At 42.9% G+C, this 17273-nt stretch overlaps 2 protein-coding genes and 1 long non-coding RNA gene across 3 annotated transcripts; all 3 read right to left on the bottom strand.

Annotated features, from left to right (window-relative positions):
* Nucleotides 1–1309: 1309 nt before the first annotated feature.
* LOC134181280 (uncharacterized) lies at nt 1310–3061 on the bottom strand. The gene is made up of 5 exons (XM_062648526.1): nt 2939–3061; nt 2293–2832; nt 1766–2224; nt 1623–1698; nt 1310–1554 (listed from the first exon to the last, which is right to left on the bottom strand). Exons 1-5 carry the CDS (start codon nt 3003–3005, stop codon nt 1524–1526), a joined length of 1173 nt encoding a protein of 390 aa, XP_062504510.1. The 5' UTR covers nt 3006–3061; the 3' UTR covers nt 1310–1523.
* Nucleotides 3062–4437: 1376 nt separating this feature from the next.
* LOC134181675 (uncharacterized) lies at nt 4438–6335 on the bottom strand. Its single transcript, XR_009970199.1, has 4 exons — nt 6165–6335; nt 5887–6105; nt 5653–5821; nt 4438–4547 (listed from the first exon to the last, which is right to left on the bottom strand). It is a non-coding gene; the product is annotated as an uncharacterized LOC134181675 (long non-coding RNA).
* Nucleotides 6336–12711: 6376 nt separating this feature from the next.
* On the bottom strand, nt 12712–14389 carry LOC134181623 (uncharacterized). The gene is made up of 5 exons (XM_062648891.1): nt 14299–14389; nt 13698–14207; nt 13107–13568; nt 12980–13046; nt 12712–12913 (listed from the first exon to the last, which is right to left on the bottom strand). The coding sequence occupies exons 1-5, from the start codon at nt 14363–14365 to the stop codon at nt 12883–12885; spliced, it is 1137 nt and encodes a 378-aa protein (XP_062504875.1). The 5' UTR covers nt 14366–14389; the 3' UTR covers nt 12712–12882.
* Between the last annotated feature and the right edge of the window lie 2884 nt (nt 14390–17273).

Here is a 17273-nt window from a genome sequence, read left to right as displayed (position 1 = left end):
TGCTTGTATCTAGCCTCGCCCCAGACGTAGTGTGGATTGCAGCCCAGGATGCAGGGCCATCACCACTACGTCTGGTCTGGTACCGCCCCTTGCGGTCATTTTTCTAAGGAAATGATTAGTGTCAGTTACACGTGTACTTTGTCGGCGTAGTAGATTACAGGAAACGACTGTTGCGTGGGATCTTCGTTAGTTAGGGTGCATGCGGTACGTAGGCGGCTGTCCAATGCATTGCAATAGAGGCATCTGACGCATTGCAGCCTCAACTGAGAGCCTGTGTACGCATTCAAAGGCGTATGATGCACTGCAAGTGCCATTTCTAATCTGCCATTTTACCGCTAGGCTGTCTAACGTATCTGCAATCTCTTACTAACGCTTGACAGCGGCCTATCGCAATATCGACAAGTAAGTAGACTAGAACAACGTCAAAGTCCAATCCAAAGCTCAGTTTCTGACTAACAACATCAGTATGACAATCGCTGAAGAAATTGATACATACTTACTTTCGCCCAGAAAGGCGGTACCGGGACAGACGTAGGGGTGATGGCAGCGCATCCGCGACTGCAATCGACACTGCGTCTGGGGCGGGGGAACTTGTATCTGCCGCATCCAGTGTATCTACCTACTGTAACAGTAACATTTGGAAGTTCGAGGCAAAGCTTTGGCGCAGACAAACGTAAGGCAAGCTCAACACGTTATCTGTTGACCACGCCTACTTCATGCTTAATGGACGTGGTCGTTTAAAAAATAGTCTCACGATTTGGGGCAAAAAGTTGAGGAATCTGACTATGTGCAACCTGTATACCTGACTAGCAAAATTCCTAGGATTCGGTTAGGCCGTTTAGATCACGTCTATACTAATTAGAGCAACGGCACGCAGTTTTGTACTGTAGATCGACGGCCATGGTGTGGGACTTGCACGTCTCTAGGCAAGCAAAGTGTCCCACAACGATACTGACTAGACCTTTGTTGCATCTAGACCACATGAATCAAGGAGTAACGTTCGCTGATCTGTAGAAAAATCTTTTACTTCTGGTTGACGTTGCTGTAGGTTGATGCGTTTTTAACTACAATGCTAACAATAGCTCGAGTCTAGCTTGGTATCTATATTCTAACTATAGTCCTGAGTTCTGACGCCAAAGCAGAGTACCGTCACAACAAAATGCGTCAACATATTTACTGTAGCTAAATGACGGTCAACGGACGCTTGCAGACGGTAGCTACAGAGCTCCTGTCAGGCTCGACTTACACACAAGTTATACTGTAACCCATGCAGCCTTACTATGAGAGATCGACGCGGAACACCCGAATGTGGACTAAATCCAAACCTGTATTTAGCTTTAGCTCCAACAACAACAACAACCAAACAACAAAAAAGAAAAAACCAACAATTACAACGGCAGCCAGCCGAGCATCCAGTCTATCGTCAACCAGTCACAGCAAACTAACGCGTGTCAAACTGCTAACTACTCAAGCTTCAGCAAGTCACTCTCTTCATCAAACTGCCGCGAGCTCAAATCTGCTCCCTAACAGTAGTGATGGTACCTGTAGGCTGTCCTAAAAATTGACGATGGAAGACATGAGTGCGTTTATAGCTACACAAGAAGCAGAAATGTATATCGAACCTGTATCGCGCGCAACGACTCCATCCCCACCAGCCACAAGATTTAGAATATTTTTCCTGATATGATATGGTAGTTCCTAGAAATGTTTGTTTAATACTTATGAGCTAACGTATACATCAGTGTACTGATATTTGGTGCCTTACGAGAGCAATCGGGTGTTGTCATGATGCAGTCGCAGGACATTCTGGCATACGAAAAAAGTGTGAAGCTGAAACCCAAACCTACTCTAGACAGAGTTCCAATTTTTCTGCCACTGAGATTTTCAATGGTACCGTATGTGTAAGAGAGAATAAATGAAACCGTATACAATTTAGCGACAGATCCTCCATTGACGTCACTGAAGTAGTTATAATAGCCCGCCATTGTTCCCACCGAAATGCCAATGTCTGTCGACCAACCGGTACACGTTTTCGCTGCGCAGCCAAACTCTCCTCTAGGTCCGTACGTGTGTGCAACGTTTGCAGAAGCCGTGAAGTAAATGCCAATCTTGCCATTTACTCCCACCTGAACTGTTTTACCGAGGTTTTTTGCTTTGTGGTATACTGATGATACAAAATTTTCTCTGTGCGAGCAGGTTCTTCTAGCCAATAGTTCTAGAACGCCTTAAAATGTAAAATATTAACACATGTAGTATCGTGCAATATAAATATTTTTATAGCATTGTCTTTACCTCGTTTAGCGCGAGACTTCTCTTGTTCTTCTCTGTCTTTGTGAAGTCCTAATATTTTGCTTCCGGTCTCCAACTCTTTGTCGATAGCCGCCAGCAACGAATTGCGCTCCAAAGATCGTTTCTGTCTGATCTCCATAGACAACCCTAGTTCTTTGTTGACGATTTCATCATCAACGATTTTGATAGCCGTTAAAATGTTTATGCTTAGTTTCATCTCCAGCCTTCTTCTGCTAACATCATCCAAAGATTTAAAGCCTCCAGATGAGTTGACATAATGTTGATACTCTTCAGCGCTAGAGTCGGGTTGTTTCCCTGTTGTTTGATCTTCCAGTGTTCTAAGCTCTTCTGTTATGTTTCTCAAGGCCTTTTCTAAGAGATCTCGCTCAGTAGAGTTGAGTCGTTGAACTTGGTACGCGCCTGTTGCTTCCTCGTCGTCTTCGTCGTCGGAATGGGTTACATGTTTCCGATCTTCTTCGATTATTTCTCTCTCTATTTCGTACTCGCTTTTGATGTCGCTGGTCAGCTTTTCAAGCTCTGTTTCTGTAAAGTGTAAAATCGCGATCGACTAAGCATTGTAGCTTCGATATCGATCTAAACATGCACATGCAACTAAGTTCATGCAAGAATATGCAATGTAGATTTCTACCTGCAGAATCTTTAGCTTGAACCGAAACGCTGACTAACAGCAGTGTGATTAGAATCATAGAAGCCATGACTGATGAAGCTTCAGTTGAAACACGACACGTCTTGCTCGTCCACTGGATTGCAAGCCAACTGAAACCCAGCCAGTTGGTCGGTGCAATTTGTAACAGAGCTTGGAAACGGAACAAAAGGCGACGTGTTCCTCTATTGTTTGACGAAAGATTGAATCTATTGTGAGATGTTAGTCACGCAATGTTTCACTCTCTATAGATTGAACCGCCCAAACAGACACAAACAACTGCGCCAGTTAGCGCGTAGTCGTTGAGGGCACGTCAACGGATTTGATTATCCCGATTTAGATGTCAAGTTAGCAGATTTGATGTGATTTGCACGAACGGATCCAATCTTCAGTTCCACCGCAATTAACTTATCGTCTATATACAATTTTGTTGCATGCATAACTTCCGTCACTTCCAGCTTGCTTGCTACAAAGGGATGCAATCAGAAACCGAGCGTCTAGCATGATTTGGTCAAGCACTTCGTGATAGTCTTTACTGTGATGTAGAAGCTTCGACTTTTCCTGTTTAGCGGGGTGAGCAGCAATACCTCGGTGTCAGACACATCCGTATACGATGATGTCTGTTCACTTGCATATCTGGCTGTAAACCTAGACAGGTGATCTAGCTGTAGACTTAGACAGGTGACCGAACATCCGCGATTTGTTCCAATATAACGGTTTTATTGTAAAGTGAAGTGTACCTTTCTTAGAACAATCCTGAATTAATATACATGTAGTTGTAGTCATTTTGGACTACACTTGGAAACGTAAATCAATATCTTGAATTTTGTACCGTGCATGTTTTCGTAATACGAAAAAATACTGAAAACTTGAAAGTAATGGCATGTCAGCGTTGCAGTATTTTATGATCAGAAGTCAACTTTTTGTTGCGCCACTAGCAAAACGCTACATGAACTTGCCTGAAATATTTTCTCTGCCTCGTATAGTGTAGACTTAGAAGCAGCAGATTTAAAGATTGGAAATGTAGTCTTAGGCATTCTGTGCTCATATACTGTACAGAACCCGAGGATTTACCAGCAATACTGCATGACAACGTGGAACAACACACACTGCGGATACAAAGCATCAGACGTTCTGTATAGATATAGGTGCGATAATCTAGAGATGAGACTCCAAGAGCATTTCTCTATAGCCATAGTACAAAGATGTGGGATACCATCTACTCTACAATGTCAAAAGTAGGAAATCAGTTTTCAGTGGTAGTCTTGCAGTAGTTGTCATGAAATACAGGATGTGTCAAATTACGTTGGGCAAATTGAAGCATATACATTGCATAAGACTCGGTGAAGAAAATTTGAGACTCTCTCTTCAACAAATCATATTATACAGTTGATAAACATTTAGGGCGTGCACCCATTGAGGTTGGTACATCGTGTACACTGGTTCGTGCGCTTGAACGATCACGCACGCACACATACACGCACTCACAAACAAACAAAACTAAAAGCAAACAGCGTTCTTCTCCTTGTCTCATCTCATGGCGTCACCGTACATTTTCATATCTAATACTGTCTTATACTTTCATCTCGTCGTCCTATTTCACACAGACGAAGCGTTAAACTACGAGACGATGAGACAACGAAATGAAATCACGAGGTAAAACGATGTGTGTGTGTGTGTGTGTGTGTGTGTGTGTGTGTGTGTGTGTGTGTGTTTGTGTGTGTGTGTGTGTGTGTGTGTGTGTGTGTGTGTGTGTGTGTGTGTGTGTGTGTGTGTGTGTGTGTGGACTGGATTGCATGTGTGTGTGTGTGTGTGTGTGTGTGTGTGTGTGTGTTTGTTTGTTTGTGTATGCGTTTGCGTGTTTTCACTTTCAAACGCTCATTCTTACAAGAATGGCTTGCCATGCTAACAGATTTGATCCTTTCGTGTCAAATGTCAAGCTACAAGATTGGGACTACTGTGCGACATCCGCCGCTACACCGGAATTGACGCATTACCATGCTAAATTGCCATATCCATACTTATCGGGCAGCGTTACCCTACTTGTTATAAGGAGTCATGCAATAAGAAACTAGGCGTTATCATACTTTAGTGCACTTCATTGTGCAGTGAATTGGCGAAGGGCCCGCATTTCTATTTGCCACATCAGCCAACAATAAGTTTGCACCTAATAGAGCCATATTGTGAGGCCTGTTCACCTTCATATCTAGCCAGACTTAGCAGACAGTTGGCTAGACATTTGGTGGTTTGGTTCAATATGAAGTTTTGTAAAGTGAATTAGCAGGTGGCGACGGTTCCGCAATTCTCGGAGATCTTGATTAGAGCCAAAAGAGCACTCTAAAATACCAGGTACTTTGGCTGCTTGTCATAAGGTGTTAAGAGAGGTTCTTACTCTAGCTATAAGTGTCTTGAAGTTTGCATGTGCTAAACTGACATTGTAGACCACTTTGTACAACGCAATTATGCTCCACAATGCATATGAAGGTAATGAATTGAAGCAGAAAAATTATTGAATGAGTGTGGCCTCTTGGCTCTTACGTCTACGCCTTAGCGTCTGACTGCAATAGTTAATTATGTAACCTGTTAATTCCTTACATAATTTTTATGCCTGCATGCAACCTGTTAGCCAAGAAGACCAGGAAACAAGAAATGAACATCCCAACAACTAGACTCATGCAGCACTCAATATTGTACATCACCTTTGATACAATTGACGTCAATTAATGCTTCCTTCTTCCGTTTCTATTTCTCCCATCTTCATGAACACTTTCTTTTTCCGATAAACCTCAGCAAGTGAGCGAGCAGAAGTATGCACAGAGAGCAGTAAACTGCTCAGTCATTGATCTTAAGTAGAGATTGTATATACTGCTATTGATAAAATGTGATGTCACATAAACGATACATCAGACTTTCTAGAACAATTGCATTCTTACTTTTGAATAACACATGCCAAGGTTGGCTTGAACACCGGACCTTGAATTAGTACTGTTTATTGCTCTAGTGCCAGCTCGTGACTGATTCTCTATCGTTCCAAGTGTTTGCTGCGAGAGATTAGACGGCAGATCGATTGGCCCAAGTATCATCAACACTTACTCGTGACGACTTCAGAATGCTTCCGCTTCTCTTCTACAGCAGAAAGCTACTTCCGGCAACTGAATTCAAGGAAAACACATGTTGGTGTTTCAACAAGCATAACTAGTCTATAGCTCACTCTCTCTCTCTAGCTCTCGCTCTCTTGCTCTCGCTTCTCAAGAGTCTTCTTTCGGCAGATGTGGTGATGCACTTCTGGCAAGAATCTTTACATAACTTCCCGGTTAACAGAAATAGTTGTTATATTTCTAATAACTTGCTCTTTAGTTTCTGAGTTCAAATTTTGAAGCAGTTGAATCTCCTCAAAGCAGTCTACTTTGAAGTGCTAGAAGAATGCGCAAACTTCTTTGACCCAATAGTCTCTTAGCCTCGCCCCAGACGCAGTGTGAATTGCAGCTCCGGATGCGCTGCAATCACCACTACTTCTGGTATGGTACCGCCTTTCTGGGCGGGAGTAAGTATGTAAACAAATTCTTCAGCGCTTGTGATACTAATACTATTAGCTAGGAACTGATCTTTCGATTGGACTTTTACGTTGTTCTAGCCTCTGTACTTGTCGAGATTGCGATTTTAGGCCGCTGTCAAGCTTTATTAGGAGATTGCAGCTACTCTTGAGAGCGTAGCGGTGAAATGGGAGATCAGAAATGGCACTTGCAGTGCACCATACGTCCCTGAACGCGTACACAAGATCTCAGTTAAAGCTGCAATGTGTCATATGCCTCTACTGCAATGCATTGTACTGCTGCCTACGCACTGCACTCTAGTTAGCGAAGATCTCACACGAAAGCCGTTTCCTGCAATCAACTACACCGACAAAGTACACTTGTAACTAACACTAATTATGTCCCTAGGGACATGATTAACGCTAACCGCAAGGGGCGGTACCATACCAACCTTGTGGTGATGAGGCGCATCCGGGGCTGCAATCCACACTGCGTCTGGGCGAGTCTAACAGTCTCGGTGTGTAATTGTCCTTTCTAGCTAAGAGTCGCGCGATATTGGTCAAACCTCAAACGCTAATCTCAGACTTACCTGTATCGTTGAGAGAGTGTTTCCGAGGCAACTCCGACTCGAAATAACATAATTCATTTAATCAGTCACGTGACAAAGTTGACTGGTTTCTAGACTTCTATTTCTCTTAAAGATATAATATTATCTGTGGAACAGATTCTAACACTTGTGGAGCAGTAAATGTCGAAACAACGTGCTGCTAAGTACAGTACAGAGTTTGAGGTTTACATGCATTGCAAACTACAGCAGACAGTCGCGTCTCGATGGGGGCCTCATCTTTGATAATTGACAGAATATTTTCATTACATTTTGAAACACGTATTTTGCCTTAAGCTAAAACGATAACACAAAAACAGCAGCAGCAGCGGCAGCATCAACAATAGCATTACGTCAACCAATCACAGCAAATTTGCAATTAATTCATGTCAAGCAGATAATATCCCATAAGCTTCAGCGGTTGTCTCTGCTATCCAACTGTCGTAATATTCTTCTCTTCAGCACGGGTAATGGTAATTAATTTTTCTACGAATCGACAATGCAAGCAGGAGCTCAGTATGATACACATGTACGCTACAACGACAGAAAACTTTCAACCTGTATCTGGTGCAACGGCTCCATTTCCACCAGCCACAGGAATAATAATACTTTCCTGTGTAAGACCTTGTGACGTCTAAAATAAGAAATCTTTTTGACATCTATACGTAAAGTACTAATATTTGTTGACTTACGACTACAGAGTGACTTAATTAACCTTGATGCAGTCGTCGTTCATTGCGGCTTACGATACGAGCAGCCACTTCCGTCTCCAACTTGTTCTAGTCAAATCTCCTATATTGCTAGCTCCTGGCTTTTCATAGATAGAACCGTATGTCCACGTGATACCAAAATATTCTGTTGACCACATTTTAATGAGAGACTTTCCGTCGACGTCGTCCAAGTTTTCATAGTGGCCCTCCGTCGTTGTTAGAACGCCAATGTTAGTCGACCAACCCGTACACGCGGTGGCTGCGCAACGAAATTCTCCTCGAGGTCCGTCGGTGTGTGCAATGTTTGCGGAAGCCGTCAGGAAGACGCCAATCTTGCCACTTTTCGACACCTGAATGGTTTTACCAAGACTTCTCGCCTTTTTGTATCTTGATGTCACAAAATTGCGGCTAAGTGAGCAGGTCTGCTGAGCCAGTTGTTGTAGAGTGGCTTAGGAATGCAAGTGAACGATTAAGACTTGTCGTCTAGTACACACACACACACACACACACACACACACACACACACACACACACACACACACACACACACACACACACACACACACACACAAACATTTGTATGTATGTATTACCAAGACACATTCATGCTGCCTTGTCTTCACGGAATCACCGCTCTTCGTCGCAGTCGTGACGTCTCCATCTGTTTGAGTGATTTCAAGCCTTGGTTTCAAATCGTTGCTTGCTTCGTGCCCAAAACCATAGACAATACAGTTTGTGGTGCTACCTGTGGTACCATAGCACCAGTTGGCGACTCCTGCTGTAGTTCGATGGCTGCTTGAGCAGGAAAACTGTGAGGGTTGGACCAAACAGAAACCTCAGCATGCAATCACAAACCACTGCGCGTCTGGTCCTTTGCATGCAAAATAATGGCAGCAATGTTATTCTAGTCCAATTATCGTCCCAAAGACAATTCTAGAAACTTAAGAACGATACAGTACGTACAAATCGGATTTTGATACTACTAGTATAAACTAGACACATCTGGCATATTCTGCATGCCTAGACGGAACCGTGTCTTCCAGATATTAGGGTTTAGTACATTAGTATACTTAACTACTTAGCTCATCCGTGTGCACTGAACACCACAAACTACATTTCTGCATAAACGTTGTGTCAAGACGTATCGTTCAACAACATCTCTGACTGTAAGCGCCTCGACAGCGCATGATGAGTACTGACGTTCATAGCGAGACTAATGCATGTGTATAGAGATGCTAAATGAGGAAAAGAGCTAGAATGCAGCAAACGCACGACCACAATAACTCTTTATCAATCATTAAGATTAGATCGGTTGTGATGGGTTTCGCATTCCGGAACTCCGATGTTTGTGGTTACGCATTTTCGATCATATAACCGCCAAAAATTGGCAAAAGCAATGGCGCCACTTGCATGTCTAGACAACCCATTAGCAAATACAGTAGTCCCTCGCTTGAGCGACCCCTCTCGCAAGCGACCACCTCTCTTGAGCGACCAAATTTTGGAGCACGGACCCACTGTAGCACAGATTTACCTCTTGTGAGCGACCACCTCGGTAGTGCGACCAGCGACCGGGGTATTTTGCGACCTTAAGTAACGTGCGTTAGCCTCTTGCACGCGATTGTCGTTTGCAGCTGCCAAAGCCGACGCCTCGATGCCTAAGGATAAACAACGTAGGGTTCTCACCCTTAAAGAAAGATTAGATGTTCTTCGCCGAGTTGAAGGAGGGAGGTCGTGCCGGGCTGTCGCTACGGAGCTAAAAGTTGGTAAAACCCAGATTCAGAACATTATCAAGGAAAAAGAGAGCTTACTCAAACAATGGGCCGAAGGAGGTAACTCTCAAAGGAAGTACACAAAGCCTAGGCGTTCTCCGTTTGACGAACTTGATGTTGTCGTGTGGGAATGGTTTGCTAGATCTAGTATGCAAAAGTCAATCAGTTGTTGACAGGATTCTCGTTGCAAAGCGACTTAAAGCTAAGCAGACTAAGATTACTTCATTTTTCTTGTAACGATATTGTCTGCGGACTTTGTCTTAATAAAGAGAATACATGCATGTACGGGGTTTTCACCACGCCTATTTCTCATGAGCGACCACCTCGTTTGAACGACCATTTTTTAGCGTACAAAGGTGTGGTCGTTCAAGCGAGGGACTACTGTAGTTTCAATGTTAACTTTATAGAGGCAATGATTACAGACGTTTTTAGTTTGGCAGCATAATATTTCATACTTTGTGGTAACTATGGACCATCTACAGTAGAAATGCAGAAGTTTGGTAGTCTCGATCTCCCAGGCCAGTGTAGCGCCAATTCAAAGGCGCTACACAGGTCTGAGAGGCTGAGGCTACGATTTAGCCAGAGCTATACGGCTCTAAGTTTAGCCAGAGCTGTCTATACACGGTATATTCAAACAACTTTTCCTTGTCACGATGTGCCGCATCACGATACCATAGAAGCCTAATTTATCCGGCTTGCAATCGCTTAGGGGTTTTCCTCGCTGGTAAATACATAATCTAAAATTATCACATTCGTACAGTTGCAGGGGAGTAAGCAGGATGGAGGTTTTGCCTACTCTGTTCTTTTCAGCGTGTCATAAAAATTCATTAGTTAACTTCGGTCAAGACATTAGCCCTAGTGCAGAAATTATTGGTACTTCAGCACGCAACAAACAGGTAAAAAACTGCGGCTCTGGCGTCTATATAAAGACGGCTCAAGTTGATCATGACCAACATCCGGGACCGGAAGAGATGTCTTGCAGTACCAGAGGCTGTTCTATACGAGACTGCATAGAGTTTACAATTGCGACAACATGCGATCTTTACAAGGACGATAAAAAGAAAGATTTCTAATAAAAATATCCTTACATTTTGGCAGCTAAACAAGCACAAAAGTTTGCTGCCACTTTCTTGACAGCCCTATAGGTACCGGTAGTTGTGCAAATTGCATATGTCTGTATGTTCTTGTGGACAAAAACGTCCAATAACAAAGTACGTGCTACTGCTGTCTTATAATAAAAAGTTTAGCCTAGCTAGTATTTATATAGACCAATGTCTCGCCTTCTCTACCTTCTATGTCTGCATCGCCTTGCAGTACGTTGATGAAGGGAAACCATCGTTATTTATTAGAAAACAGATGCAACCTTCTTGAGTTGACGTCACGGTTCAAGGGTAATACGACCGATCGTGTAACTAGGAGACAGAATTGAGGGGCTTTAGCAAAAGCACGTCAATGGCCTAGAGACGCCATCCATGCACGACACCTTGGCCTGCAGCATGTGCATCCATTTCGAGCATACAAGAGAGTAATTACTCCTTGCTTCTATACCTGCAAGTTACATTTATATCTGGTTTCGATGTGGGTACGGTCTAGCTAAGATATTTCTGCACATAAATTGTCCTCATCCTTTCTTAGATAACGTTGCTACAGACTCTCTGTTTTAGTGTCGATACTGTATCTAAGTTTGGATACTTTGTCTTTCTACCCTGGAAGTCATTAATTAAATTAATATGAACATAATAACATGGTTGCATGGATTCAGTAATATAATAGCCTAGCGCACGCTATTAATCAAAAGTGCGCGTAATCCGAGGCAACATATTTGCGCAAACGCATTTCGTCATCCACTATTTACACATTAGCCTCGCAGTGTGGATTGCTGTCTCCAATTAGCTGCAATCGTAATTAGGACTCGGCTTTTGCAAAGCTGCTAACTCTCCCGCATTGAGCGGGAGACTCTCGTATTTGGGACCCTTTTCCCGCCTACCCGCATTTGGCATCAAATCTCAGCATTCTGAACATTGGTGGGCGCGCCTGTTGTGTGTAACCATACATGTACAGTACCCTAAATTAATTAATTATATTACTGATTATGTGATATTCGGATATCAATGTCTATGTACCAGCCCCTCTCTCTATCCGGCTCCTTCATACATCTCTTGGTCACAATGTTGACTTAGAAGGAGGAGTCAATCAGGCGAAACTGTCCGGGAAGTGGAAAGGGGAGGGTCTGGCTATTCTAGACTACCAAGGAGTTGTATATTGCTGGAAAAGCGATCGAAGAATGCTACAAAACAATAGAATTGAGCAGCGAGAATGTATACATACCTCTTTCTTTTAGTTAGTCTAGGCTTTAGTAGATTTACTAACAGGCAGTAATGCGTACAAGTTCTGTGTATTACATTTGTTGCACTTTGCTTATTTAAGTGTACTATTTATATATTATTTTAACACTTAGTTCAATATAAAATTTATTGATATTGAACTCTCTCTCTCTCTCTCTCTCTCTCCTCTCCTCTCCTCTCCTCTCCTCTCCTCTCCTCTCGCTGGCTTCTCAAGAGTCTTCCTTCGGCAGATGTGGTGATGCACTTCCGGCCAGCATCTCTAGATAGCTTCCCACCACACGAAAATAGTTGGTATATCTCTAGTAACTTGCTCTTTAGTTTCTGAGTTCAAACTTTAAAGAAGTTGAAGCTCCTTCTTGAAGCAGTCTTCTTTCTAAGTGCTAGAAGGATGCGCAAACTCCGTTGACCCAACAGTCTCTGTGTGTACTTGTCTTTTTTAGCTAAGAGTTGCGCGTTATTGGTCAAACCTCAAACGCTGATCTCAGACTTACCTGTATTGTTGAGAGAGTTTTCCGAGGCAACCCCGTTTTGAAATACTATAATTTATTTAATCAGTCACGTGACAAAGTTCACTGGTTTCTAGACTTCTATTTCTCTTAGAGACATAATAATATCTGTGGAACAGATTCTAACATCTGTGAAACAGTGAAGGTTAAAACAACGTGCTGCTAAATACAGTACAGAGTCTAAGGAACACATGCATTGCAAACTACAGCAGACAGCCGTTTCTTGATGGGGGTCTCAATTTTGATAATCGACAAAAGATTTTCATTACATTTTGAAACATGTATTTTGCCTTCAGCTACAACATAACACAAAAACAGCAGCAGTAGCAGCAGCAGCAGCAGCAGCAATAGCATTACGTCAAACAATCACAGCAAATTTGCAACTATTCTGTGTCAAGCAGCTAATATACCCTAAGCTTCAGCGATTGTCTCTGCTATCCAACCGTCGTAAAATTCTCCTCTTCAGCACGGGTACTCGTACCTGTAACTTTTCCTAGGGACAAAAAAATGCAAGTAAGAGCTCAGTGTGATACACACATACGCTACAACGACATTGAACCTGTATCTGGCGCAGCGGCTCCATCCACAGGAAACATAATACTTTTCTGTGTAAGACATTGTGACGGCTAAAATGAGAAATTTCTGTTTGATATCTATGCGTAAAGTACTAATATTTGGTGACTTACGACTGCAGGGTGGCTTAACCATGCTGATGCATTTCATTTCGGCATACGATACGGGCAGCAACATCAATCCCCGACTTGTTCTAGTCAAATAACCTATCTTTTTACCTCCTGGCTGTTCATAGATAGAACCATATGTCCACGTTCTGAGTAAAATTGATACTGACCACATTTTAATTAGAGACTTTCCGTCGACGTCGTCGAAGTTTTCATAGTAGCCCTCCGTCGTTGTTACAGAAACGCCAATGTTAGTCGACCAACCCGTACAGGAGGTGGCTGTGCAACCAAATTCGCCTTGAGGTCCGTAGGTGTGTGCAATGTTTGCGGAAGCCGTCAGGAAGACGCCAATCTTGCCCCCTTTTGAAACCTGAATCGTTTTACCAAGACGTTTTGCCTTCTTGTATCTTGATGTCACAAAATCGCGGCTAAGTGAGCAGGTCTGCTTAGCCAGTTGTTGTAGAGTGGCTTAAGAATGCAATTAACCAATTAAGACTTGCCGGATAGCACACACACACACACAAACACACACACACACACACACACACACACACACACACACACACCAATTCATCTAAAAAGAAACATCGACTTTACCTCGTTTAGTGCGACTGTGCTGTGGTACTTCCGTGTCTTTCTTAATTCCTAACACTTTGCTTCCGGTCTCTAGCTCCTCGTCGATAGCCGCCAGCAACGACTTGCGTTCCAAAGATCGTTTCCGTCTGGTCTCTGCAGTCAACCCCAGCTCTTTGTTGACAATTTCATCATCGACGATTTTGATTGCTGTTAGAACGTTCAAGCCCAGTCTTATCTCCAACTTTCTCTTTTCGAGATTCTCCGTTTCCGATTGTTCAGCTGATCGCGAGTTCCGTGGTCGAGTCGTATTGATTTGATCTTCGAGCATTTCGAGTTCTTCTGTTAGGTTTCTAATTGCCTTTTCTAGCATATCTCGCTCAGTGGAGTTGAGACGTTGAACGTCGTCTGTGTGCGCATCATCGTCGTCATCGTCGTCTGACTCGGTCTCTGCATGTTTCCGATCTTCTTCGATCTTTCTCACTGTTTCAAACTCGTTTCCGATGTCGCTATTTAATCTGTCAAGCTCGCTTCCTGTAACATATGAATTGTGAAGCAAATAATGCATTGGAGCTTCTAGACGCCGGCAGCAAGACGTACTGCGACGTTAGATGTAACTTTTTACCTGCAGAATCCTCGGCTTGGACAGATATGCTGACCAACAGCAATACGACGACAGTCGCTCTATACATAGTCGATGTAGCTTCACTTGAACAGGAAAGGTCTTGCAACTTCAGAGCTGGCAGGTTGACTGAAAACGCCAGCCTGATGCTCAGTATATATGCTGACAAAGAAACCTCTTCAAGGACACATTCTTGCGGTGTGCACACAGTGTGTACTCTGTCAAGTGTGTTGACAAGTGATCAGAACAAGGTGGAACGGTATGAAAACAAACCGTTAAAAGGTACTAGGCGTCAGACTGACAGATATGTCATTAGATCATTTGTGCATACACTGTAATTGCATTACCCAGCACATCTGTGTATATATCAATAAAAGCTATTATACAGATTGTCCTGTCACTTCAGCAAGAGAGATCTCAGCGCCAATGTCATTACCTTTCTACAAATATTTTTTGAGTCGTTAGGTCAGCATGTAGGATGAGCGTACGTACGTACGAACCACAAATACTACTAATTTACACTCTATGGTTGGGAAGTAATTTGTACCCTCAACTGCTCAATCTGGTCAGAAAATAATTAAATTTTTGTATATCACGGTACGCACGTTATACATTAACTTCAAATACACTGCTGCTTTGTAATTCTAAGTGAGAACCTAGAACCGTCGTCAGTACATGTCAGGTGATGGCACCTTGATTGACATCGAATTATCCCTTAGTTTCCAGATGTTTCCAGGGAACGGAATTAGAAAACTGACAAAAGCGAGGTCAAATAAGTTGGAACGTGTACAAACAAATGGCTGAAAGCTATACGTAGAAGAGGACGACTTCTCGCATAATTTTTCCGTGATTGCTTTACTGGCTTCAATCAGTGTACTGTACGCATGCAGCTTCACCTGTAAATTAATTCACGAAGAATCGTCCAATTTTAGTAACAGCTGTATGTACATTAGTGTTGTAGCACCGGTAGCCAAGTTGTGACAAGGCTGGTGACTTGATGTGGCACCGGGAAAGCATCCTGGTGCCCAACGGAAACGAAACGTCTACGTGGGCATACCTGCACGAGACTGGTTAATGTACCTACCAACCTACCTACATAGTATATAGGTACATACATTTATACATTTATAGATACATATACATATAGTACACAAAACACACAGGGACACACACAGGGACACACACACACACACACACACACACACACACACACACACACACACACACACACACACACAAAACACACAGGGACACACACAGGGACACACACACACACACACACACACACACACACACACACACACACACACACACACACACACACACACACACACGCATTTGTATGTATGTATCATCATGATACATTTATGATGCCTTGTGTTTACGGAATCCCGCTCTTTCGTCACAGTCGTGACGTCACCATTTGTTTGAGCCTTAGTTCCAAATCTTTGCTTGCTTGGTGCCCAAAACCATAGACCATACTGTCTCTTGTGCCGCCTGTGGTACCAGAGCACCAGTTCGCTACTCCTGATGTAGTTCGATGGCTGCTTGAGCAGGAAAACTGTAAGGGTTGAACAAAACAGAAACCTCAGCATGCAGTCACAAACCACTGCGCGTCTTGTTCTTTCCATATGAAATCATGACAGCATTGTTAGTCTAGTTTAATTATCGTCACAAAGACATTTCTACAAACTCGTGAACGGTACAGTAAGTCAAATTGGATTTTGATATTAATATAAACCAGACACATCTGGCATATTATGCACGCCTAGATGGATTGGTGTCTTTTAGATATTAGGGTTTAATACATTAGTATACTTCCTTGTACTAACTAGCACATCCGAGTGCCCTGAACAATATAAACTACATTTCTGCATAAACATTAGATCAAGACGTACCGTTCAACAATATCTCTGACTATCGTCGCCTCGACAGCGCATGATGAGTACTGACGTTCATGTAGCGAGACTAATGCATGTGTAGATGCTAGATGGAAGTAAAGAGCTAGAAGGCAGCACACGCACTACCTCTTCGAGACTGCAATAACTCGATCTTTATCAATCATTAATTAAGATTAGATCGGTTGTAATGGGTTTCGCATTCCTAAACTCCTATGCTTGTGGTTACGCATTTTCGATTCTATAACCGCCCAAAATGGCCAAAAGCAGTCGCGCCACTAGCATGTCTAGACAACCAATTAACAAATAGTCTCAATGTTTGACTCTCCCCAATTAAGCAATGCTTACAGACGTTTTTAAGTTTGGCTGCACAATATTTCATACTGTGGATGTCCACAACCCTCTAAAATAGAAATTACGAGTTTAGTAGCCTCGGCCTCCCAGGCCCGTGTAGCGCCGATTCAAAATCGTCTTGAATCGGCGCTACACAAGTCTGGGAGGTCGAGGCTACGAGTTCAGCCAGTCTATACAGCTCTGAGTTTAGTGTGTCACTGCACGCACAGATCGTGTGTGACAAAAAATGCGAGCATTTTTGTGAAATCTTATTCGAACAACTTCCTTGTCAGGATGAGCTGCATCACTTTACCGTATAGAAGCCTAATTTATCCGGCTTGTAATGGCGTAAGAGTTTTCCTTGCCGGTCTCCGGGTAATTACATCATCTTATGATGGCTATATCTGATAAGATATTATGAGACAGTTTACGCTCTGTCGTCCGCTGGGCTGAGATGCAAATTTGTTGTGGTAAGATGATATCTCAGCCCAGCCGACGAGTTAGTGCAGCCCAGCCGACGGAATTATGACACACATCACCCACCTTAGAATCCTGCTTACTGCCCTGCAACTTTACTAATGTGTTGAAATCTAGATTATGTAATTACTTGGAGACCGGCAAGGAAAACCCTTACGCGATTACAAGCCGGAAAAATTAGACTTCTATACTGTAAAGTGATGTGGTACATCCTGACAAGGAAGTTGTTCGAATAAGGTTTTACAAAACGTTCGCATTTCCTCTCTCATG

This window comes from Corticium candelabrum, chromosome 6 (genome assembly GCF_963422355.1).
Source record: "Corticium candelabrum chromosome 6, ooCorCand1.1, whole genome shotgun sequence".
Classification (NCBI taxonomy): domain Eukaryota; kingdom Metazoa; phylum Porifera; class Homoscleromorpha; order Homosclerophorida; family Plakinidae; genus Corticium; species Corticium candelabrum.
The sequence above is the reverse complement of the archived record's forward strand: the minus strand, read 5'-3'. Positions and strand labels throughout refer to the sequence as shown.